This window comes from Corvus hawaiiensis, chromosome 14 (genome assembly GCF_020740725.1).
Source record: "Corvus hawaiiensis isolate bCorHaw1 chromosome 14, bCorHaw1.pri.cur, whole genome shotgun sequence".
In the NCBI taxonomy this organism is placed as follows: Eukaryota; Metazoa; Chordata; class Aves; order Passeriformes; family Corvidae; genus Corvus; species Corvus hawaiiensis.
The window spans coordinates 10838941-10862752 of record NC_063226.1 but is presented as its reverse complement, the minus strand read 5'-3'; the positions used below and the strand labels follow the sequence as shown (position 1 = coordinate 10862752).

General features: G+C 38.4%; 1 protein-coding gene across 9 annotated transcripts in view; it reads left to right on the top strand.

Annotated features, from left to right (window-relative positions):
- Positions 1-23812, top strand: part of KLHL13 (kelch like family member 13) — an 86557-nt gene that overhangs the window by 42474 nt on the left and 20271 nt on the right. For 5 of the 9 annotated variants that reach the window (XM_048318510.1, XM_048318504.1, XM_048318506.1 and 2 more), the window contains 3 exons: positions 19903-20044; positions 21229-21361; positions 21616-21812. In XM_048318510.1, the coding sequence (XP_048174467.1) occupies positions 19903-20044; positions 21229-21361; positions 21616-21812 (472 nt within the window). Of the gene's footprint in view, positions 1-3819; positions 4230-4443; positions 4820-13703; positions 13756-19902; positions 20045-21228; positions 21362-21615; positions 21813-23812 lie in introns of those variants that run through there. The other 4 variants (XM_048318501.1, XM_048318503.1, XM_048318502.1 and 1 more) reach the window with 4 other exon arrangements.

The following is a 23812-nucleotide window of genomic DNA, read 5'->3' as shown; positions in this document are numbered from 1 at the left end:
CATATATTTAGACCTTTCAGTTGTCTACATTTCTAGATGAAAATGGGAGATGTACATCATACCGTCACTGTAGCTTTGACTGTTTTTCTTTCTGTAAATCTAAAGAAGCCTGAGGTTCTGGAAGAGAGAAGACTTTTCAGGTCATGCTAGAAAGGGTTTGGAAGACTTTAGAAAGTGCTAATATAGCATAACCCTACTTTTTACCTAGTGCTTTCGGTTCCTCTGACACTTAAGAGATTAATAAAAGGAGAGAGGCAAGTAGCCTGTTTAAGTGGAACAGCAATTTTTTTAACTGCAGCAAATCACTTGAATGAGCAAGTATTTTTTTCAGTTTTGTTTTTAACAGTTTAAGAACTGAGGAGAAAAAGTTAAACTCATTATTTGTGCAAACTAATGAAAATCCAGTGGCATCTCTAGAAGTTGACTTCTATTCTGCTTAGTTTTTGTACAAAAATTCAAGTGGCATTCAAAGGCTAAGAATAAAGACTTTCAGACTAGTGCAGTTTTATGTTGCCTGGGCTCTGATACAGCTTTCTGCCTGTGCCTTTTTCTTCTGCTTGAACAACTGTGAAGGGAAGTCTTATGGGAAATGCAGAGATGGTTTAAAAGTTTTGTTGGAAGTACAGATGCCCCAGAAATGTGAACACAGTGGGCTGTAAGAGGACAGCATGTTGACAGTTGGTATGTATGACAAAATGTGGTAGCAGCTTAGCATTCAAGTTGCACAAAGGAAGGAAGAGGATATCCTCAGAAAAGGAAGAGAGTCACAAGGGACATGGTTTTAGCTGCATTCCTGCCTTGAAGATTGGGGAGAGCTTGCAGAAGAAAAGATGCTGTGATCAGTGCCCTGGCAAGGGGGGCACTGCATGTGATTTGGTCATGTGCTTGCTGTGTGTGATGCTGTGTGCCTGCTCTTCTCCTTTGGGGCAAATTTTGCTTGTTGCTCAATAGTGAAGCAGGATTTAGATGCAGGGATGGAGGAAGAAGGTTAGGAAATGCTTTCCTCTCTTAACACAAGCATTTTTCAGTGATTCTTCTCTTTGTGGACAGAGCTGCACTGCTGTTCAGCCCCAGTCAGTAGCTTCTGTCCTTGCTTAACATCTCAGGTCTGTAAAATGGCACCTTGGGATCTTGCCTTTGGTGGCATTATTTACTTCTTTCTTCTTATGCCACCTGTTCCTTTCCTTTATGGCCAAGTTTTGTGCAGAAGTGCTTGGTACTCTGTCAGTTACTTCATCTGTGCTCAGTGCAGCTTTGGAAACACGAGCATGGAATTAGTTGCTTGAAACCCAAACACTTTCTCATCTTTTGTACACAGAGTAAAAGATGTGTGGGAGACTTGGATAATAAGTAGGATATAACTTTAAGCAAGTTATAAATAGTAGATGCTTTTGATTTTGAATTTGAACTTGCTTGTGAGAAAACTACAGAGACCAAGTCCTTTGAATGGTCTCAAAAGGATGTTTAATCTGTGCAGTTATCATGGGATTTTAAGCATTTAGGAGTTTTAAACCTAAAGCACATCTCCAGTTTGTGTGCCAAGTTGGTGTGTTTTCAGAGCACTTGTCTGGGAATAACTGTTTTCTCAACAAGGAGGATTCTGCACACAGCTGTAATTCTGCTTTTGGCGCTCAGGACCAGTTCATTTGAAGATGAGTGACAAAGCTATGTAATATGAGAACACAAAATGTATATTCATTGGGTGCAATGCACTTCAGGAGATCAGATTACTTTTCCTGTATTTTAAAATGCGCAGCTAAACTGTTATTTTGAAGTCTTAATTAAAATATCCGAATTATATACTGTGATTGTCTGTTGTCTTAGTTTATGGAAAGCATAAAATACATAATAATAGTATTTTCCTTGTGAATATGCAACTAATCTGTGACTGTCAGGAAGAAAATGGGATTTGATTTTTGTTTTTTCTCGTTGTGTGTGGATAGGTGATTCATTTCTCACATGGTTGTTCTTTAGCAAGTGACTAGCATTTCCCTATTTTTAGAGTATCTGCCACTGCTACTTTCTTCAATTCTGGATTTTGTACATGGGCTGTTTGGTGGAGTAGTTTGTGCTGGACTTCAGGAGGGGATTTGGTTGGCAGTGCTTGGGATTCCTGTACTTTCAAAAAAATGTTTACTGTTACTGGTTTTTCTGCACAGGTTTTATTTATGTTGCTTGTAGAGTAAGTGGAAAAATAAGTGAGACCAGAAGCACACAAAGGAGAGCAGATACTTGAGGACTCATGCTGCCCTCTAGGGTGAATGATCTTTGGGTCAAAAGTGAGAAGTAACTCTGATTTCTGTGCCTGTGTGGATTGACATAAATGTCAGTCAATACTTGGGAATGACTTTGTGGCTCGAGTTGGATTTTATTTTACAAATCAGAAGGGTATTTCAGGAGTTACTTCTGAAAAAGGGGTCCATTGATTGTCTTTAGCCTCATTCTTTTTTTTTTTTCGTATTAGTCATGCTGCTCTTAATAAATAAAACATGTGGCAATCTCCTTGGAGGTTGCAGAGCAGTAAGAGACTTTACAAGCAGTTACCAGTTGGTTGTACTGGCTGCACTTGGTGTGAGGAAGGGAGTAACTTTGCTTATTGTATCTTAAGACACTTTCTGTATAATGGTGAATGTAAAAGCAAAGTTGAGTGTATGAATGCAAACTCATGATTTTTTTTATTTTGTGATTATAATAGCGGTTATCTGACGTCTTTCAACCTGACTTCTAGGCCTTCAGTGCAGAGCTGGCATGATGTAGTAGTCTGGTGGTGTGTCTGTGTGAGAATGGACACAGTATTGACCATGTGTGTAGCCAAGTGTGTCTGTTTGCATGTAAATGCTTGAATTATTTTGCTAAAAGTATGACTGTGCTAAAACTGCATGGTTGTTTTTGCAGGACTAGTGTTTCTTAATAGTCATAGCATATAAACTCTGTTGTCATACACAGTGATGTCTCTTCAGCATCCCAGTAGCAGTTCCTGTGAAATTTGTTGCCTGGCTTAATGCCACTCATTTGTAATTTAGAACTTCAGAGAAGTAGGAGAGAGGCCCTCGATTGTTTGTCCAAGGAGTGCATCTGGTTTTGAGTGGGGTTCTGCTGGGTTATTTTAGTTCCTTGCCTTTGGTTTTGGTAACGGCTTCAGAAGCCCAAAAGTATTTTGGGCAAACATTTTCAGTAATGGTGATCAGGATCAGCAATTATTCCCTGGTTATTTCAGCCCAAAATTGAACTTTACATTGTATGTTTCATTGTTACAAAAACCCTCTCAGAGTGTTGTTAAATGTTACTAGAATGATTAAATTTATAGTAATTTGTAGAAATAGCTCCTGTCCTGGTTCAATTCTTTATTGCTAAGTAGTGTGATAGGGTGTTGACTTTTTAATGAGAGGATTAAGCTGTCCTGATGAGTAGAAAAATTGTCATGCTGTACAGAGACTATTCTGAAATCTGTAGACTAAATATCTTAGTGTTGATTTTTTGTGCTGTGGCAATACATTAGAGGTGATTTATGTTTTTCCTGTAAGGTGATCAATATAGCTGAATTTTTGCCTTCTTTTCCCTAGAAACCTGCTCTGCTTCTGCATAAGACGCTATTAAATTCCCTATTCCCTTTTTAATAGTTTGCCTTCCCTGCTCCCCACTGTCGTCAGCCCCAGGAGGTCACCAAGCAGAGCCCTGAGTTGCTGAGTGGTCCGTGATGGGGACCTGCGTGACCATCTGCTTCATCAGTTCTGGAGGCAATTTGGGAGCTGCTGGGGGCGGGGGGGGGCGTTGAGAATTAGATTGTTGATAGCGTTCCTACAAAGACTGCTGTTAACAGCCTGCTAGTCTCTGCTTCTCTACTGCAGAAGACAGAGTGATATTTGTGTTCCCATATCATGTTGTAAAATGCATGAGATTTTGCTCTTCCTCATTGGAAATGAGAATGGGAAAATGAGAGCATCCTGAACCAGAAGCTATTAGAAGAGCATGAAAACCTGCAGTGATTTCTGCTTTATTTTGTCTTCTTAGCTATGGATTAGAAGGACTGATTTTTGCAATGGGTTTTTTCCATAATGGCATTCTTGTATTGTTTGGTCAGAGCTTGCACAGGAGGAAAACAGGCTGCTGAATTTAGCTACTGATCTCTATTAGCCGTGGCCTAAGGCTATGCTGAGATTTATATCCCATTTATATTGTTGCAGCTCAAAAGAAGAATTTTCAGAGGATGACAAGTGTATTCTGAGTAGGTATGTTGTTTCATTTTCATATGAAACCCATTTTTTTTGTTTCTGCTTCTATTGGTCAGAAATGAGGTTAATAGGAAGAGAATATAGTACAGTGCTGCAGTGTCCCTGTTAGGGTAGAACAATAGCACCAGAAACAGTTCTTTAAAAATTAGCTGCTTTTATTAAATAAAGCTGCATTGTGCTGGTGTGCAGAGTGCAGTATTTTTTTTCTTAGCATATACTGCAGTCAGTGCTTCCCTAACGAGGTGGCACTATTGTTGAGTTAGAAGGATAGAATCATCATATTGCTTTAGGGGACAGCAGGATTTAAAAGGAGATGCCTTACAGCCCTGTTTTACAGATTGGAAGCATCGGTTTAGAGGCATTGGCAGAATCATTTCCTTGTTCTTAGCAGCAGCCACTGCTGTGTCAGTAGTGTGTGGAATGGAAGTCCTAGTTGGTAGTCTGTTATGGAAACGCTGTTTACTGTTATTGTAGTACCGTGGTGACAACATGCCATTGAAATGGAAAACGAGCTCTCCTGCTATCTGGAAATTCCCAGTTCCTGTGCTTAAAACATCCAGGTCATCGCCACTTTCTCCAGCATACATGTAAGTGAGAGAAATGAGGATAATAAGGTGGGAATGTTTTTTGTGAGACTACCCTGTGGCAAAATACCCTGTTACATATTAAATGACATTGGCACTCAGAATTTTATCTTGTTTGCTATGTAGATGCGCCCCCCCCCCTCCCATTTTTATTATGGATGTTGTGTCAAGTCTTCTCTTTTTGTTGAAACGTAGAGAAATTGTGCAGATTAAGCCATATTCATAATGATATTCTGTATGTTCATTTGAGAAGTTTGTGGTGGTGTTAATTTGTAGAGTTGATCTTGAATTGACAAGTTAAGCTTTGAGGCTGGCAGGCTTTCTTTATAGTGTGTATGTGAACATTTCCTCCTCCTGACTATTTCATTTGGAAATTGAGCTTGAAATCACCTGCTGTATTGTACTGCATTTCTGTTCATGTGAGTTCTTGTAGAGATGAAATCATACTGCTTTGGTCTTGTTTTATTCTTTGAAGTCTTAGCCTTAATACAAATTGAATGTTTTCATAAAAAGTTACACTAAAATCTTAAAACATAAATTTGAATCATTCATATCTGAATACTTACGTAGTTATACAGGTTGTCAGTGTAAAGTAGCTTCACAATATGCCTTTGTCTTGCCAAATCCTGATGCAGCTTTTGTTCACCTATTGTTGCTGTGAGTTTTGTGTTAGCATATACAGGTGGCTTTTTTTTCCTTCTCTGAAATAAAACTACTAAGCACAGGGTACTGAATTCCTTCTGCCGTTATTTAAGGAAGCAGCTCTTTCAAAAGGAGGAAGAGTTGCTTTAAAATGCACAGGTAGCAGTGTAGGTGACTTTTCTATCTGGAAATTGCTGTAAAGGCTGCTACTTTTCAATAGTATTCCAGCCTAATACCTACAATATTAGTAGTTTTAAGCTTGCATTGTCTGCTTGCAGATAGGCTTTTGTTTCAGCTACAGTAGGTACATGCTGTAAGAGAGAGGTGCACAGGTCCTCTAAATGTCTTTTTTGTTGTTGTTGCTGAGCATGGCATTGTTACTGGTGGGGCTGAAAGAATCCAGTGCCATGTGCATGGTCACTATTGTTCTCAGGGAGAAAGGCTGAGGGAACAAACCTGGTTGTAAAAAACCTGTACTGGGCACGCTCACATTTAAGATTAACTAATCTTATGACAAGATGTGGGTGTGCTTCAGTCTTTTTACCGGAAGCTTCAAATATACTTAAGGCTACCAAAAGAGAAGGTATTTCCACCTATTCTGAGTTGTTAAAAAATATGACTTAAATATAAGGAAAGTGTCATTATGATAAGAGTTGTGAGACATTTGAACCTATTTCAGGGAAACAGTGTAGTCATTGTTTTATCTTATGCTGTTGTTTTTAAACTGTAGTACTCTTAAATACAAGAAAAATCAGAACTAGCCCGGTCTGATGTCTCTGCTGCCGAAACGGTGCATTTCTTTTGTGTGTCGCCTTTAAAGTGCTAATCTTAGCCCTGAGAATGCTCCAGCCTTTGTGATGGGGATTGTGTGGCTGATTATCTCAGTGTGTTGAAAGTATGAACAGGTTTATTGATCATGCTTAAACTATATGATGCTGAGCTTATCTGGAGTATGAGAAATATGTGCTCAGCAGCCTTAATCTTCTCTTGATAATGAGTCAGTGTATCTCAATGTTTATGAAGACACTTCTTCACTGGTACACAGACCTGACATTAGGAGGACTCGTATATCTCACGTTAAAATTATTCATATATATTATTGTAAAGAATGAGAAATGTTACAAAATGGCACCTACTTGATTAGGCAATATAAATCAACTAATTAAAAAATCCCTTGTAATTTAGGTTGACCAGTAAAATAGGTTATGGGATTAATTACCTTCATTGCAGAGATAACAGTAAATTTACTACTGTTTTATATAATCTGATGTTTTTCATATTCATATTTATAAATTTTCTGTCATAAGTAGTACTCTGCACACTAGCAAAGGGCTTATGTTTTGAGTAAAGGATTGAGGAATAAAGTGGTGTGTGACATGGAACACATATTGATGTAAAATAAATGGCCATAAAACTCTAGAATTCACAGATGAGCACTTCAATACTAGGTATTTTGGATCTAGGGTATGCAAAGGAATGATTGAGCTTTTAATCCCTTAAATACTTGACATCTCCATCTTACAAAATAGGGGGTTTAATGTAGTTTGGAATGCAAAGTAGAGAGGTCTTAAAAGTGCTTGGTTTTTTTTCTTGTATTTAAAATGAAATTCCAGTTTTTCAGGTTTCTCTAGTAAAGTTGACCTTAGCTTTAAAGGCTTCACCCTGCTTATGATTTACAGGCAACTTATCTAGAGAGTAACCTGATGATCAGGTCACATATATTTTATTAGAGTTTTTTTGGTCTGTGTACCCAATAGCTGAACTGTGCCTTAGTTTCCCTGTCTCAAAATGCTGAGACTGGTGGTTGTGAGCAGGTTTGGCTTCTTGGATGAAGCACCTATGTACTAAGTGCTGCTGCAAAATGTTTACTGTCTTGCAGCTGTGCAGCTGGGGTGGCTTAGCTCAGTCTCTGCTTGGAAAGTTTGTGGTAGTTGGTGATCTGGAAAAAGGAGTGTGAGGAGCTCGTCTTGGAGAGTTCTGTGCTGGGGGGAACTTGTGGAAGGGTAGTACCTGAAATAAAGGACCTGCAAAAGCTGAGGTGTGATGAATTTGTAGGTGAGGATGTGGTTCTGTTACTGGGAAGTCTGTTTGGTTTGCCCGGTCTAGTACCCCTTTCCTGGCAATGGGAAGGAGCAGCAGGGACTTGCTGCCTCTTGCCTGGTGGCTTTGTATACCACCAGTTATTTAGTAGGGATATTTTCAGGACATCCTGACTGCAAGAGGGAACTCTTCGCATTATTCAGAGGGTGAAGGGTTCCGCTGAGGGGGAATGCACACATTCCCTGTCTTCTGGTGAAACTGATCCAGAGTAGCTTGAACTTTCCCCCAAACTGGAGAGATCCAGTGACATTGCATAGGTGAAATTAGGCACTATTAGAATTGGAACACTGGCATGTACCAGTATGTGTAGGTGTAGTGTAGCTGGCTTAGTGCATGAGTTAGGAATGTGCAGCTGTAGGTACATGCATACACCTTTGTCAGGCTGCATTTTCTTTCACGGCAATTATGTTGCTGGGATTTAGAATATAGATGACTTTTGCCAAACATTGGGAAAGCTGTTACAGCAAGTTTATGCACCATTAGTCAAATCATATTCATATTTGTGGTTGCGTTGCCTATGTGGAGAGAGACCTAGGTGACTTCATATATCATGTGGACAGTGTCAGCAAGCGAGTAAGAGGCAAGGACAAAGTGAGTAACACAGAAAGTGAATAACACTTGAAAAAGTGGTGTTCCATGCCATCATAGCTGTTATTTAACATGGTTGCCAAATGTTAAAAACAAAAAAGCAACAGGGACTGACATAAGCAGAGGTTAAGAATTAAAGCACTACTATAGTGGGGGTGAGGAACAGTTCTGAATTGTATTTAACAGTTTTGAGGCATAAAGGAACATGAGTCCCAATTATTGTTCATGGGGCACGGCATCTCATACATTAAGAACTAAGAGAATTCTTTCTTATTCACACCAGTAATGTCATATTTTTTTTAAAAAAAACTGTGCGCATCTTCCATTAACACAAATGGAAACAATGTTTGTGGAAACTCAGGAGATTTAAGTGCTATGATGAGCATCTACAAAAAATTCAATAATGCAAGAATACTATTTGCAAAAACACTTTACAGAGGATTGTTCTATTAATGTTGTGTCATGCAAGAATATTCTTAGCTGCTTTTTAAAAATTTAAATGTTGAATTAAGTGGTTTTAGTCAGCTGCATGCCAATTTTAAAGATAAGTAAAATAAAATAAATCTTAATTCAGTATAATCAATTTGTAATCTTAGTGCCTTCTATCCTTTTACATGGAATAGTGTGTTGATATTAAATGGCAGCTATCCTTTGCATGTGTTTTCATAAATAACTGACAAATGTTAGGAGAAATAAACAGATGTGGTATTCCAAATATATTGCTATTAAAGGGTTTGCAACACAGTCTGTCTGTCCTGAGTCACGTGGTTGTGAAATTTTTCTGATCGGAAATGCTTTGCTCTAATGGAAATCAGGTACTGTGCAGGAAAGTAGAATAAATTCTCAGTATTCTGGAGTAAGCAGCATTAGTTTTAGCTGCTTATATGGTTATATAGGTTAATGCTTTTGTGTCTTCTTCCAACTATCTGATTTGCTCTACAATTGAATTTATGCTATACAGTGATATATACTTAAATGGGAAAAGGTGTGTGTGCGTAATTCATCAGACTACCTGTATTAGTTCTCTTCGGTGAGACTACCCTGTGCATGTCTGCTGCCTTCAATGGTCATTTTTGGTAAATGAGCCCTTTTGTTGGGCTCCTGAGCATTTGGCAGACTACACAATATTCACACTCACCTGTCTTGGGCAAGATTTCCATTTTATGACATTGCTTCCTAGATATTTCAAATTTCAACATGTTGAAAGTCCATGTGCAGCTCACCTCAAATATTTTTTAAACTGATCTGACAGTACATGCAAACAGATTAATTGAATGAGTGGGGAGTAAAGGGGGCTTGTATCTTACTAGTAGGAGACTGCTTTTAATCCCAGAAATTTTGTGTATGGAGTTGTCTTGGTTTTGAAAGACAGGTAGGTGTCTGCTAAGGAAGGCAGAAGCCTCCCTTGAAGTGGCAGATGTAACCCCTTTCCCTCCGAGTTATTAAAATTTTGAAATCAAGGGCCTTTAGGCAAAGATGTGGGAAATAGGAATAACAGTTCTTTACTATTATAAATATATATATATATATATATATATATATGTATAAAACCAGTCAAACAAACAACAATAACTATGGCAGTAATAGCAAACAATCACAAACCCAGTCCCAGCCTTCTCGGCTGTCAGGCCCTTTCCCCTCGGGTGCAGTTCCGCTCGCAGCCGGCAGGGGCGCTGGCGGCTCCCGGTGAGCAGGGCAGGTGCGATGGTTCCCCCGCGGCTGCAGGGGGCGCTCCGGAGCGAGCTCGGGAAACCCGCGGCACCGGTGCCCTGGGATCCCGGGAAGGGATGGAACAAAGGCTTCACAAACCGCTGGGCAGCTGGCCCCGGTGTCCGGCTGGAGCTTCGGGAACAGCAGGCTGGAACGGCAGGCTGGAGCGGCAGAGATGAGCACAAATCCCGGAGGACAGACGAGATGTATCCAAACAGAGAACCCCCCGGAGGTCTGGGCAGGCAGGGCGAGCACGGCTACAACGCAGCGAAGGCTCGAAGCAACAGCGGGGCAGGGCGGCCACAGCTCGGCCTCCAGCGGGGCAGGGAGGGCGGCTTTGGGATCCCGGTGTTGTTTCCAGCAGAAAGAAAAGTAGCGGAAGCAAGCAGACTCCTCTCTCTCTCCGACGCAGAGAGCGAACTGACCCCACACCCAGGTGAAACAAAAGGAATAGCCAGGCACACCCCACCCTCAGTGGGTAGCTCTTTGTTTTCTTAAGTATCAGCGATTTGTTCCCTTAGCAACATGTATGGGGGGGGGGGGGGGGGAAAGGAAATTCCTTTAACAGAAAAAAAAAAAAACAACCTAGGACTAAACTAAAACCCCAACAGGAGTTCTCCTTTGTGCCTGTTGATCTTTCTTCTGCTCTTTATGTAATGGTTATTTCAAGAGATTATTCTAAGTTTGAAATGTGAAATTTCGTTGCTGTAGTAAACTGATAAAAATGAGGAAAAACCTCCAACTTGTTTGTCATGGAGCCTCCTGGGGCTCATGTTTTTTCTGGGGAGATCTTATACGGGATGATGTAGCTAACAGATCCCCAGATTGACACACTTCTCCTTATACAGCGTGATGTTGCAATATTGGCATTGTGTTGTGACATGGTAAAACATCTTTATTGAATTATCTAGAATTATTACTCAGCCTGTTCTGCCAGCATGTTAGTTCTGCCAGTTTGTTATTTTTGCCATTATTTCTTTGTTACTGTGAAAAAAAACTTGTTGTCCAGTCACATTCTACTCACTTACTTTTCTAGTATTTTCTGTTAACATTTGGGTGGGGCTACCTATGGATTTTCAAAAAGTGCTTGGTGAATATTTGGGTTTTAAAATAATAGTTGCTTGTTCTAAATGGTAATAATGGGAATTTTAGTGTAATAATGTGTAGCTATCACACTGAAGTGGAAGTGCACATTATATTATTGCTGTAATATTTTGTCCAGCAGTGACAAAGATTGTAACAACATCTAAATTGCAAAAATGTGTTTTTTCATGGCATGAACAAGTCACATGCCCTCATCTGGCATGCATAGATCTAAATGCTTTATCATATAGGGGAAGAATATTTTACAATTGAAAGTAATTAATGGCCCTCTACACCCTCTCCAGCAGACTGCAATAAAGGAATGCTAAAACATCTGTGAGAAGTAACAGAGCAAGATAAATGGTAGAGAAGAACACAAACCCTAATGTCAGAATCTTACTGACTTTTAAGGTATCAGAATTATTCTGACCAGTATGTAGGGAAAAACCCTCCAACACTCTTGGAGGGAGTAGTTCGTAGTTTAGTTACAGGAATACAGTGGGATGTATATTCTATGACCAAATATTGAATGTGCAGGTGCCTCTTTAGACTTAGATTTGTCTCTAAGGAGCCATTCTGTTAACTTACTGACTTGTGTGTGAAAACCAAGGACACATAAGGTACAACTGTAATCTGCTGGTGCATGCAGAATGGTTTTTGTAAGTGTTTTGTAATACTCAGGAAGTATTAAGCTGCCTAGTCAAAATTCTTAACTTTTGAGCACTTAAGACCAAATATAAAGAGCAGAAAATAGGTGCAGTGTTAGTCCAGCCTAAACTATGAAACCTCTGGCTATTGTATTTTACCTTTTTCAACATTAAGGGAATAAAATAGTTCTCCTTATGTAGAAAAGCTACAAAATGTGTATTTCCTTTGCTTTTTCTGTTTCTAACAGTAGGAATCAATAGACAAATGCCAACTTTAGCAAAAAGTCATTAGAGAACTGTTTCTAATTTGGCATCATTAAACAATGTGAGCCCGCAAATTTAAGCTACTGTTATAAACATATAGTATTGGCTTCTTGCAAAGTATTAAAGTAGATATTATATGATGTTAGAAATGCTTTTTGCTGTGTGGATGTAGTTTTCTCTCGTTTTAGCAAGAATGTTAGCAAGTGTGAGCAAGTAAGGTAACCTCCAAGAGAGCAGAGGATGAGGCCCAAGGAGCTGCTGATCAACACTTTGTCCGGGGAACAAAAGGGCCCAAAGGCTGCTCTGCCCGGAGAACGGGCGGCCAGGAGGGTCCGAGAGCCGCTATCACCGCTCTGCCCAGGGGGCAAAGAGGCCCAAAGCTGCAATCAGCCCTGACTGTCTGGAGAATTAAGAGATCCACCCTACCATCGACTCTTACCTAGCGGGCCCAACCCCAAGAATCAAAAGAAATAAAACCACAAGGCCGAAGACTACGCACGCTCTAAAAAGGCGGCCCCAAGGAGTGGCCATGCAGATCAATTCCTAGAAAAGTTTTAATATGAATAGAGAACAGACAGTAAAAATGGTATAAAAAGGACTCACCTCGGGCATCAGGCGTGCTCTTGGCAGAGTGCCAAGGCACCCGGCCATTATCCCTTTGCTTTATTTTATGTGTCTCTTATTGTCTTTATATTAAACTCTTTAAATTCTAACAGGAGAGTGAACCTCGTTTTTCACACTACTAATGGTTCAATGAATGCAAACCCTTTGTCAAACAGATAAATGTGGATGTGATACTAAGGCTCCCAGAGAGATTGAATGCTGTAAGGAACAATAGCTTTATAGCACTGACTGAGCCAAATACTGCTTTATTTCTGTGGAAAACAAATTTGAATTAACCAGTGGGCTGTAATTATGCTGCAAACAGCTTGAGACCTGTGATTGTTTAGTTGTTTAAGAAGGAATTTTGAAGAGAATATTTTCTGTTTGCATATTCTCGAGAAAACATACCAAAGCAGTTGATGATGTTGCTCAGTCCTCCTCTTCTGGCTTTGTGGCAACTGATCTTGTGCTGGCTTTGGTAACAGTGTGGCATTACTAGAAGGTGATACAAAAAGGTTTAAGTGATGTTGGGAGTATCTTTGTTTCTGTGTTCTCCTACTTTCCATTGAGATCCACTGGTGCTGGGAACAGTAACAATGTATTCAATCATCTGAGTGTTTATAGTAGCTCTCATCATTTCTGTGGATGTGGGCTTGTGTGCTTGGGCGCAAACTTTTTCTCAGTATGGTGGTTGTATGTTGAAGTCCAAAGAGACTTGACTGTATTAAAAAAAAAAAAAAAGCACAAAAAGGAAAGGTTAAGGCTTGACATTTAAGTACTAGTCTCCAAAACTTTGCTTCTAGAAATAGCTTCAGTCAGTTACCTGGAGCCTGACTGTGGTTGAGCATGGGTCAGTGTCCCTGTCCTTCAGGTGAAGTTGTGTTTGTTGTTCACCTTGTGGCCTTGCTGCCTTTGGTGATGGTGCTGGCAGAGTTGCTCAGGCTACATTGCTTCTGTACTGACTTTCCCTTCACCTTTTTCATCTGGTCACTGCAATGCATCTCATGCTGTAACTGTGTCAGAACAGCAGGTAAAGCTGGTGCACTGCCTGCCTGCCTCTGCTCATCAGTGTGTGCCTAGAAATGACCTTTGTCCTTCTCTGCTGATTTTGGGGGATTTGCAAGTCCTGTATCCTCATCTCCTGCTTCCATTAGCCAGAGCCTTGTAAAAGTAAAAACCCACTTCTCACTGCTTTGGTCTATTATATAGAGCCTGTTTTTATTTTCTCCTTTTACAGAGCACCCTCAGTTTGGAGGAAAGGTGGAAAATGTGGCATCTCTTTGCTTTTTAATTTAAGTAACAGTAAGTTTTATTTTGTGCCTTTCTCCTGGAGCAGAGATTTAGAAGAGCTCAGTATGAAGTTACTAAACGAATGTTTTTAAATGTTCTGCTGTTACTGCTGCCCTTCTAATGTATGAAAAAGATCAGGTGTAAAAAATGAAGTATCAAAATATAAACATCAGAGCATTGCCCAAAATGAGCAGTATTCGGCACTAGCTGCCACAGCTGTTTTAGGAGATTGCATTCACAGTAGTTACAATGCAGTGATAATTTACTTGAGGCAGAAGGTTTGTAAACTTCTGGTTGTGGTGGCCCCTTTCAAGTGAACAGAATTAAATAGCATTTTAAAGAAATTCAGTAGCCTGACAAATACAAAGTGTTTTTAGTTTCGGCAGAAGCCTCAAGTTCATCTAATAAAAATATGGTCTTTAAACTGTCCAGTAAAAACAGTGACATCTGAAGCTGATAGCGTAGGACAACTGGTCATAGTGATAAAGGAAAAAAAGGCATGATTCCCACTCCTAATGCACTGTGTGTGTCACAGAGATGATCCACGCAAAGCAATTTAGGTCTTGCCTTCCAGTGTTGTTCTTGTGTTTATCCTACATTTGGCTCTTAAGCAGCAGTGGTGTCAGTACCTGTGTGCCCCAAAGCAAGAACTGAAGTTTGAACCTATTGGTTGGTCTGTGAAGAGGAGTTAACTTGCTTTGTCAACCTACTGCAACAAAAATGACTTTTCTCTTTCTTTTCTTTGGTAGCTGGAATTGTAGATCTATTTTAAAATATGAATTTGTGTTTCCTATAGAAGCTTTTTTGCAATAAAAAACCATCAGCCAAAGATAAAACTGGTTAGTTTTACTGTGTTGCCGATACCATAAAAGAATTAAATTAGAAATTCTTGATAAAAAATAGTAGTAAAAGGAAGAGATGCTATTTTAGGCAAGGACAAGTATAAAAGTAACTTCTTCACCTGAGTAAAGGATTTCCTGAAATTGTATGAGTAGGAGATATGGAATGGAAATGTGAAATACCATGATTGCATATTTTTTTCATCTACTTTATATTAATATTTGGATTTCTTAAAAACATATTATGAGATTTTCTTTAATACAATGCTGCCACATCAGTTCTGCTTACTGAGCTCCAAGGTGGCCAGGTGCTTTGTTGGGAAATTCCTGAATTCATTACTCATGAAGTTGGAACATCTGTTCATAGTGGGAAGATAGCAATATAGTCAATAATTTTTTTTTTTTTTTGAGACTGAGTTTACTAAAATAATTTTTGGCTGATTAAGCATATAAAGTAAAAAATTGTTCTATTTTTAATAGTAAATGAGAGTTTTTTTGTATTTAGTGGCCTTTTAATTAATAGGTTCATTAGCGACTTGCATGCATAGGTGCATGCACAGGATAGCCCTGTACATGCCCTGTACAAAAAACCAGGGTTTTTTTTGATAGGTTGTAAAATCATAAAGATTTGGCTTGCAATAAGAATAATCTGACATTGAAATCTCTGTCCTTATTACCTGATAAATACCAGTGTCCTGGCAAATGCCAGGGGTGATTGCATCAGAAGCCATTTTACCAGTGACCAGAACACCTGTGGTCATGGTTCATTGAGAAGTAATTTGACAGAGAAAATAAGGTTATAGTCCTTTCAAAAATGAGCTATTGAGCTTCACCAAATTAAGAACTCACTCTCTGGCCAGTATGGCTTTGGCAAAGCTTTTACTGAGTTATGTAAAGACTGGGTTTTAAATAAATTGGAGAACATGCACTCTAAAATATCTGTAGCTGTAGGCTGATGTCCTTACTTTGTTTTCAAAGAGTCCCTACAATAGTCTGAGAAACATGAATGGATTACTGATGGAAATGAACAAATCCTTAATAATACTCTTAGTTGCCTTGTTTCTGTTGCATCAGAATGAACTCAACTACTTCTGAAGAAAACATAACAGAATATTGGTTTATTTCATTTGTGCCACTAAACTCTAAAAAATGGCGACTCCATAATTAGAATATTCTAGTTGAGAATAAAATTTGTCACAGTTTTCACAGATCTTTGCTTATCTTGGGTCGCCTGGATGCCTCTGAACCGTTTTAACAGGTTAACAATTGCTAAGTGGTTTAGAAAGCAATTTGCCTCTGTGAATCATGTTGTAACTCCAGCCAGTTAAATCTGTCAGTATTTGCTGGAAAGTTAAAGCATATTAATATCCATATAATGCCCACTCCATTTTCATCACTACAAAAATACCAGTTGGAAGCACTTGGAGGATTAACTTGGAGTCATGAGAAGAGCATGTTTGGTTACAGCCTCTAGGAAAAAACTATGCTGTTGAAACGTTAAAGAATCAACATGCGGTTAGAAAGAAATTTCTGATTGAACCTACTTTGTGATAGCAACTAATTAACCTCTGGCACCTTTTTCTGAACTACAGGCCACTGCTTCCCAGAGGTTGCAGAAAGTCAGGCAGCTCCTCTGCCTTCCTCTTGCAGTGTTAATATTCATTTCACATTCAACTCCCAACATTCTCTTGTTCTTACTACTATGATGTTCAATCCTCTCCAGACCAAGTGTGTGTTGAAGGTGGTTTTAACATCCACATTTAGAGCAGCTTGTTGTGAATTCTCACTACGTTACTGTAGTTTTAACTTCTTTTAATTTTTGTTTCCTAACTTTCTAAAAGTCTGGTTAAAAATGGTACTGCTGCACTTCTTGTTTAATGATTTCTGTTTATCAGAACAATAGAATTAATTAGAAAGTGAACTAACTTTCTCCTTTGATAGTATGCTTAATTGTGATACGCTGTACTTAAAGTAGAAAAATCAATATGTTTACATTCATTACTATTGAGTTAATTATAGTGCTTAGTAGATCTATGTTAATGAATGTAAATAATGCCTTTGGTAAGTGTCCAAACAAGACAGATCTACTGACTGTGGTTTTGTTGGGAATTCAGTTGGACATTCAGTGCATTTCCCGTCTGTTCTGGGTGTGAATGGCAGAGTTATTTCTGAACCTTAATTTTACAGCCCCAGCAACAGAAGCTACATTCTGAATACTTTAAAATTTTGTTGCAGGGTATATGATGCAATGCTTGGGTTTTGCTCTGTGTGTATTACGGTTAACACAGAGCTTAAGCACTGTTGCAGTTTCACTTTGTCTTATAAAGACAGGTTTTTGTTGTGTGAAGATAAATGCTGAAGTGCTACAAAGCCAGTGACAAAGGCATAATTTGTGGTCGCTCTAGGAGTGCTCTTTCCCTCTTGGTGAATGTCACAGGGTTGGAATTCAGGGGATAGGTGCCTTATTGCCAGGTCTTATTGCTGACTTGCTTTGGAACTTCTGCCAAACACAGCTCCTGAATGTCACCTTCTGCAGAAAGGAGAGGGTGCTCAGCCCTCCAGAACTGTTAAGCTGTAGATTAGAAAGGTGCTGTTTAACAAGAACGAAACAAACAAAAATCCCCAAGCCCCCACAAACAAACAAAACCCATATCACTTTTTTTTTTGTCATTGTTTTTTAGATATAAGCCAAAACCCATATAGGATTAATATAATCTGCTTGTCTTTATTCACATGGAATCATACACAACCAAGTTAATGTTTAAGACTAGAATTGTAACAGTTACATTCTGGTGAATTTTTATAGTGTGGAATTTGCAGTTTTTAATGCTGTAGTCACATGTGCAGGTTTCTGTCCATGCATAACAGCAAATGTGGAAGAGAAATAGTGAAAATCTTTTCTGTAGAAGAGCTTCAGGTGGTGAGCTTCTGAGTTTATGTGTGTGATATAGAGAACTGCTCATTAGATATTGAAAATCAGGTAGAGGAAATAACTGCTTATAGCCACACTAGGCATGTTGAATGTGTACTTTTAGGTATTGCCAAGAATTTTAAAATTTATTATATCCTTTCTGTTGACTGAGCAGTTTTAACAAAGTATTGTGTTCTATAGAGGACAACCTGTAGAGGACACAGAAGTTGTGTGTAATGTTCAGAAAAATGCTTCCATTATCCCAGCTGTTCTTGGAATAAATGAATCATAGTCAAGGTCTTTGCCTTCATTTGTAAAATTTATGAATTACGCTGTCTGTCAGGAAATCAAGTAGCAATGTGGCAAACATGGCAAAAAGCCCACCCCAAACAGCCAAGAAGGTTGGTTTACTTGTCTATTTCTTATCGTAATGATTTTAAACGATGTGTTCATTTTCTGTTTTCTTCTGAGTTCAGAGAAAGTAGTTTAAATACTCCTTCATGTAACATCTATCTGATCTGACATTTTGGGAAGATGCTTTGAGAGCAGAGAGTCAGATTCATGCTTGTTGAATCTGTTGTTCTTCCCACCCACGCTTGCAAGTCTACCCACATTATTTCATATTTCTTCTTAGAAAGACATGTACAAATTTAGAGACTGGATGTCCTTTGAAATTATGTAAGACTCTTGCCTCCATGCGATTGTATGAAAACTAAAACAAACAAAACGCACCAAACCCAAAACACCCTAGAACAGAGTGAACAAAAATATTTTGGGTCGTGAGCTAGCAACTTGCTTTGCTGCTCTGTTGCATAGTTGTATTTGTTGGATGCAGAGATAGTCTGGAGAGCCCTTTTCTAAGGTATACCCTGTAAACTTTGTTTAAATGACTCTGGATTTGTTTTATAAAATAGATAACTGTGTTTCAAAAATAGCACAAATCTTGCATGCTGCAGTTCATCCACATTAGTTTATTCAGCTGAGTACATTAGAAGTCACAGCTATTTAGATGTACCCTTGTTCCTACAATGTTATGTCTGTGTGCATAAAATTTCACTGTTTCAAACCCCTGTACACTGTTGAATGGTGAATTTGTTTTGAATATGTTTTTGTAGCTGACATTTTGTACTCATGGGTTTGAACAAGGCACATTGATGCTATGAGGGTAATATGTGAGTTTCAGAAAGTGCTCTATATGGTCTTTGTACCTGAAGAAGGTGGGGGTAAATATTTTTTAAAAAAAGGAAATTATAAAAATTATTTTTCTTCCACAAATTCCAAATTTGTCCTCACATAGTGATCATAATCAAAACTGGGGAAAAGGAGGGGGATTTAAGCACATTCTTGTTACCTAATTTCTGAAACTAGCTTGGAGGCCAATGTTTTAACCTGCATGTTTAAATAATCTGGAAAACTTCTTGTATCTGAAATTTGCAGCAATTAGTCAAATGACCATGAATCTTTTTTGATATATGGAGTCTTTATTAACAATGGAGATGCCCTCTTCTGTGGATTGACAGCTTATGTTTGCTAATTAAAACTGTGTATGTGTTCATTATAACTCTATCCAGGCTCATAGGTAGCACATTAGATCCCCGAAATTACGGAAACTAGTTGTTGTTAATATTTCTGTAGATGAATTTTATTTGCATTGTAATAATAATTACAGGTTAGCATACTTAGGCTCTCAGATATAACCTAATTTACATCTCAAGATTAAAATAGTAGGCTAATAATACTGCAGTAATTCTTTAACAATTCTACCTAGAAGTAGCTCATCCTGTCTAGATTTGGAGAGTAAGTGCTTGGAATCAAATCTTAAATTGAAATTATGAAGTGTTTCCCTGCACAGTAGCAAAATACTGGATATCATGTCCTAAAAGAATTCTAATTGTGTGTTTCTAAAAGCAGGTTAAAGCTGCAGTTTGAAACTCCATGATATATTTTTTCTATTATGAATAGTCATGCATGAATGAGGTAATGCAAGCTGTAAGAATGAAAATACTTTCTTTAATATTATGCTTAGAGTTTCAATGTTTCACCAGTTTGCATGGAAAAGCTAAGATGCTTGATTTTGGAAACCAGATGAAACCTCTACAAGCATCCTATAATACTGGAATGTAGAAATAACACACTGTGCAAGTGTCTAAATCAGGGAGTCAGGGATGGAAGGAAAAGGAAAAACTTAGTAGCCAAAAAGTACTTACACCTTTTTAGAGACTGTTAAGGCTTCACTTTCTTGAATTAGCTGAAGGGAACCACTAAGGACTGATTCTGTTGCCTGGTGATTTTTTTTCCTGTAGCCTCTGTGCTGTTGCATTTCATCCCAGAAGACTGTGGGTTTAGAACAAAAGATCACTGAATGAAAATGAGTTCAGTCTTAAGGTTTCTCTGTTCCAATTTTCTTAGATCTCTGGTGGAAGAGGAGGATCCTCATATGAAAATATCTCTTGGTAACAGCGATATGGGCATCTCTGCCCATCTACAGTCTTCAAAGACAGGAACCACAAGATTTTTCACCAGCAATACTCACAGTTCTGTGGTATTACAGGTAATTAAATATTCTCATGCCTGTATTGAGCTGTACTGAGAATTTTGGCTGCTCTAAACAATGCATCCACTCAATAGATTTTATCAGTCTAGTAATTTCTATAAAGCCTCAAAAATCCTCATGTTTTTGTGCTGTCAATGCCCACAAGTAAGCATTGCTTGGGACTTCTTTTCCTGTGAGGTAGAGGTTCAACTTTTAGCAACAGCTTGGAAAAAAAACCCCTGGCCTTTTCCTGGGGTCATATCCCAGTCCACTCTCAAGTTCTAAGAGGTAACAATGTTTAAACTCTGACCTGACAGCTGTATCAAAGAAGCTCACTTAAATATCATCATGTGATTACATTAGACATATCCCTAAGATGGCAGAGCCTTGCAAGGTTTGTTGTAATGCCCTGTGCTGGGTCTGACTATGGCACTACTGTGTGGTAGAGCACCTATAGAGACAATATTTACATTCTTGCTAATATTAGAAAAATACGAGTTTGAAGGAAAATGTTTTATGTTTGAGCTTCTGTTCCACACTGAATGAAGGAGTGTATTTAATCCATCCTCTAGTATCCACAACTGGGTACATCTTTGGAGGAAATCTTGTTCTAGGAAGCTGCTGTAGATGACTTTATTTTTTATTACAGTTATAAGTAATTCAGACGAGATCAGATGCATAATGGGAGCTTATTTTGGAGTTTTTAGCCTGTCAGCTTTGGTAACAAATTTGATAATCATAGAACCAGGTAACAGCTTTCCTTTCAGGCCACAGACTTTTGCAGCCTGTTAGGTTGCAACCCCCTTAAATTGCTGTGGAACAGAATTGTATCTAGAATGCGTATGTGACCAGAAGGGGTAGGTCCAAAAAAGATAGCAGTCCCTACCTGAAACAACTGTTATTGTGAAAGCTTACAAAAGAAACTCCTTCCTGAAAAGGACTTAATTTTTGGCCCAGTGTACTTTGCATTCATCAGCTGTATCTGGAAAATAATGATTATTCTGCTTGTTTTCAATGAATAATAATCATTGATTATATTAGAGATAATGGTTTTAAGATGATGAATTATTTCTTTGTCACTTTTTTGGACCTACGGTACATATGTACATAAAAGTAAATAAATGCTTACATAAGGGAAATAAAAGAGATTCCTACTCTCCTTCCAAATCAAAGGGATGCTTTACATTGTGCTTTTCCTGCAGGGTTTTGATCAACTTCGAGTGGAAGGTTTGCTCTGTGATGTGACGCTTGTTCCTGGAGATGGTGATGAGGTGTTTCCTGTCCACAGAGCAATGATGGCTTCTGCAAGTGATTACTTCAAGGCCATGTTCACAGGTGGTGTTTTTATTAAAGCCATGTACTGCTGTCTCCAAATTGCTCTCATTCAGGCACTCAGACACAAGCTCAGTGCTGTGTGTGAATCAGCCCATGATTGCAAACAACACTGGCGACTAAACATCTCTTTCTGTACTGTTGCATATGAGGTTTTTTAATTAAATTTTAAATTGATATTTTAATTATCTCTAAATTTATGAAGTAATTTCAACCCCATCAAAACTATCATACATTTACCTGCATGTCTGTTTCAGGAGGAATGAAGGAACAGGATTTAATGTGCATTAAGCTTCATGGTGTGAACAAAATAGGCCTAAAGAAGATCATTGATTTCATCTATACTGCAAAACTTTCCCTTAACATGGACAACCTTCAGGATACTCTGGAAGCTGCCAGTTTTTTGCAGATTTTACCTGTTTTGGACTTCTGTAAAGTATTTCTTATCTCTGGGGTAAGACTATTTGTTTCCCATTTACAATGTTTAAGGCCTTGGTATGTAGTTTTGGTTTTTTTCTTCAATTACACTTACATAATAGTCACAGTTATGTCTAAAACTTGCCATTATTCATGATTTGGATTCACAGCGAGCAAGTCTGCTTTGTAGTTTCCTTGAAAAACTTGGTTTTCTTCTGAGTATTATGTACAGTGTGACTTTGATACAAGCGTTTCACCACATCAAAATTCTTCACTTACATGTCTGATATGTTTCAGTCTCCCTGCATGACTGCACTCACTCTTAGCATTAATGCGCTTGCTGCATTCATTAGGTGTGCTTCAGTTACATTCACTTTATTGCTATAGTTACAGCACTTCCATTTCAGAATGGGGGTGCAGTTATCTGTTTTCTGACTTAAACACAGTATATAAGCAATACCCAGACCTCCAGTACCCTTCCTTGCCCTCCTGTCCTACCCGAAAAGGGGAGCACCTGCTCTGTGGGGCTGTAGAACAGCAGTGGTGCAAGAGCTGTGCTGTCAAAGCAGTTCTGCCTGGAGAGACACTCTGCAGTTATTTTTAATGTTTCCTAGGGGTTTTCTAATGTTGATGTTAATTGCTTATATACCTTACTAGAAATCTGACTTTAACAGGAGACTGGTGTGTTCCACACGAATTACAAGTATTATTTGGAATTCAACTTTTTGATTCTATAATGAGAAATACAGAAGCAGGTATTCCTGTTGCTCTGCAGAGTACAGGCTTAGAAATATGACCTCCCTAACTGAAAATATGTACCAGGATTTATGCAAACAAGAGGACTCCAAGCTGGTAATAACAGCAATCTGTTTCATACGAGGTGTTAAGAGACATTTAGGCTTGATAATGCCCTGTTTTGCTTTTAATTTGGAAATTTTTCCAACTGACCAGTCATCTGATAATGTTGTGATAATGTTTCATTAAGCTTAATACTGTTCAGTCCTACCCCACCTATTTTATATTGCTCAGTGGTTTTTTCACCCTCCAAAATGATGCCTCTCCAAGTTTGACGTTGCTATAAATACCAGCTTGGAAAAAGGTCTTGGTGGTGCTTTGAATCAGGTATTTGAAAAGGGCTCCCTCTGATGGGAGCTGAGCCCTGGGGACACTGTGTTGCCCTTTCTCCTTTCTGGGTAGTGCAGCTGCTTGTTTATTTTGTTTTGTTAAGGAAAGAACTTTTTTCATATTAAATTGTGTTGCTGTTTAAAAATGCTCACTCTCTGAAAGTATGTTCAGTTGTGATGTTGACTCAGTCACTGTTTTTGTTCAAATAAGAAGTATCTTGTTTGATACTGCATTTTCAAAGAATTAGGAAGGCTTTATTAATTCTCTTAATTTTATTGATTTTTTTTTTTTCTGGAGTATTTTCATTTAGACCGTTGTCTAAGGGGATGTAATCTCATTCATGGTATAGCTCTAGAGGAAGTACAAAATTGAGGTTGTGCTGTTAGTCTAGTTATGTTCTTAGCATCCTTATATAAAGAATTTTTGAATGACCTTACTTCTGAATTTGTTGGAACAAGAGTTGGTGTGCAAATGAGCTTCTTTTCGAAGGAGCATTTCTGTAAATTAAATGAATATTCTGAGCAAGTATTGAGGTTATTTCTACTGAAGTTAATTGGCTTGAGAGCTGATGTAACCGTTCTGAGACAAATGCTTAATTGTCTTTAAATTGTCTGGGGAGTCCATTATTAAAAGATTATAGAACTCAGTTTATGTAAGGCATAATGTAATTGTCTACTTAAGGATAAGAGGATACTGGAAATATTTACAAAGAAAAACTGAAGCTTAAGGTAACAGCTTAATTTGTGTAACAAAAATAATGAGACCTTCAAAGAATAGAATCTGTTGTAGCTGACTTGAAAGTGTTTTTTATTTGCTCTGCATTTACACCCCTCCTGTCAAGTAGCCCATTGCTCTGATAATCTTTGCTCTGCAACCAAACAGATTCTCAGAGAAACAATGGAATACTTCCTA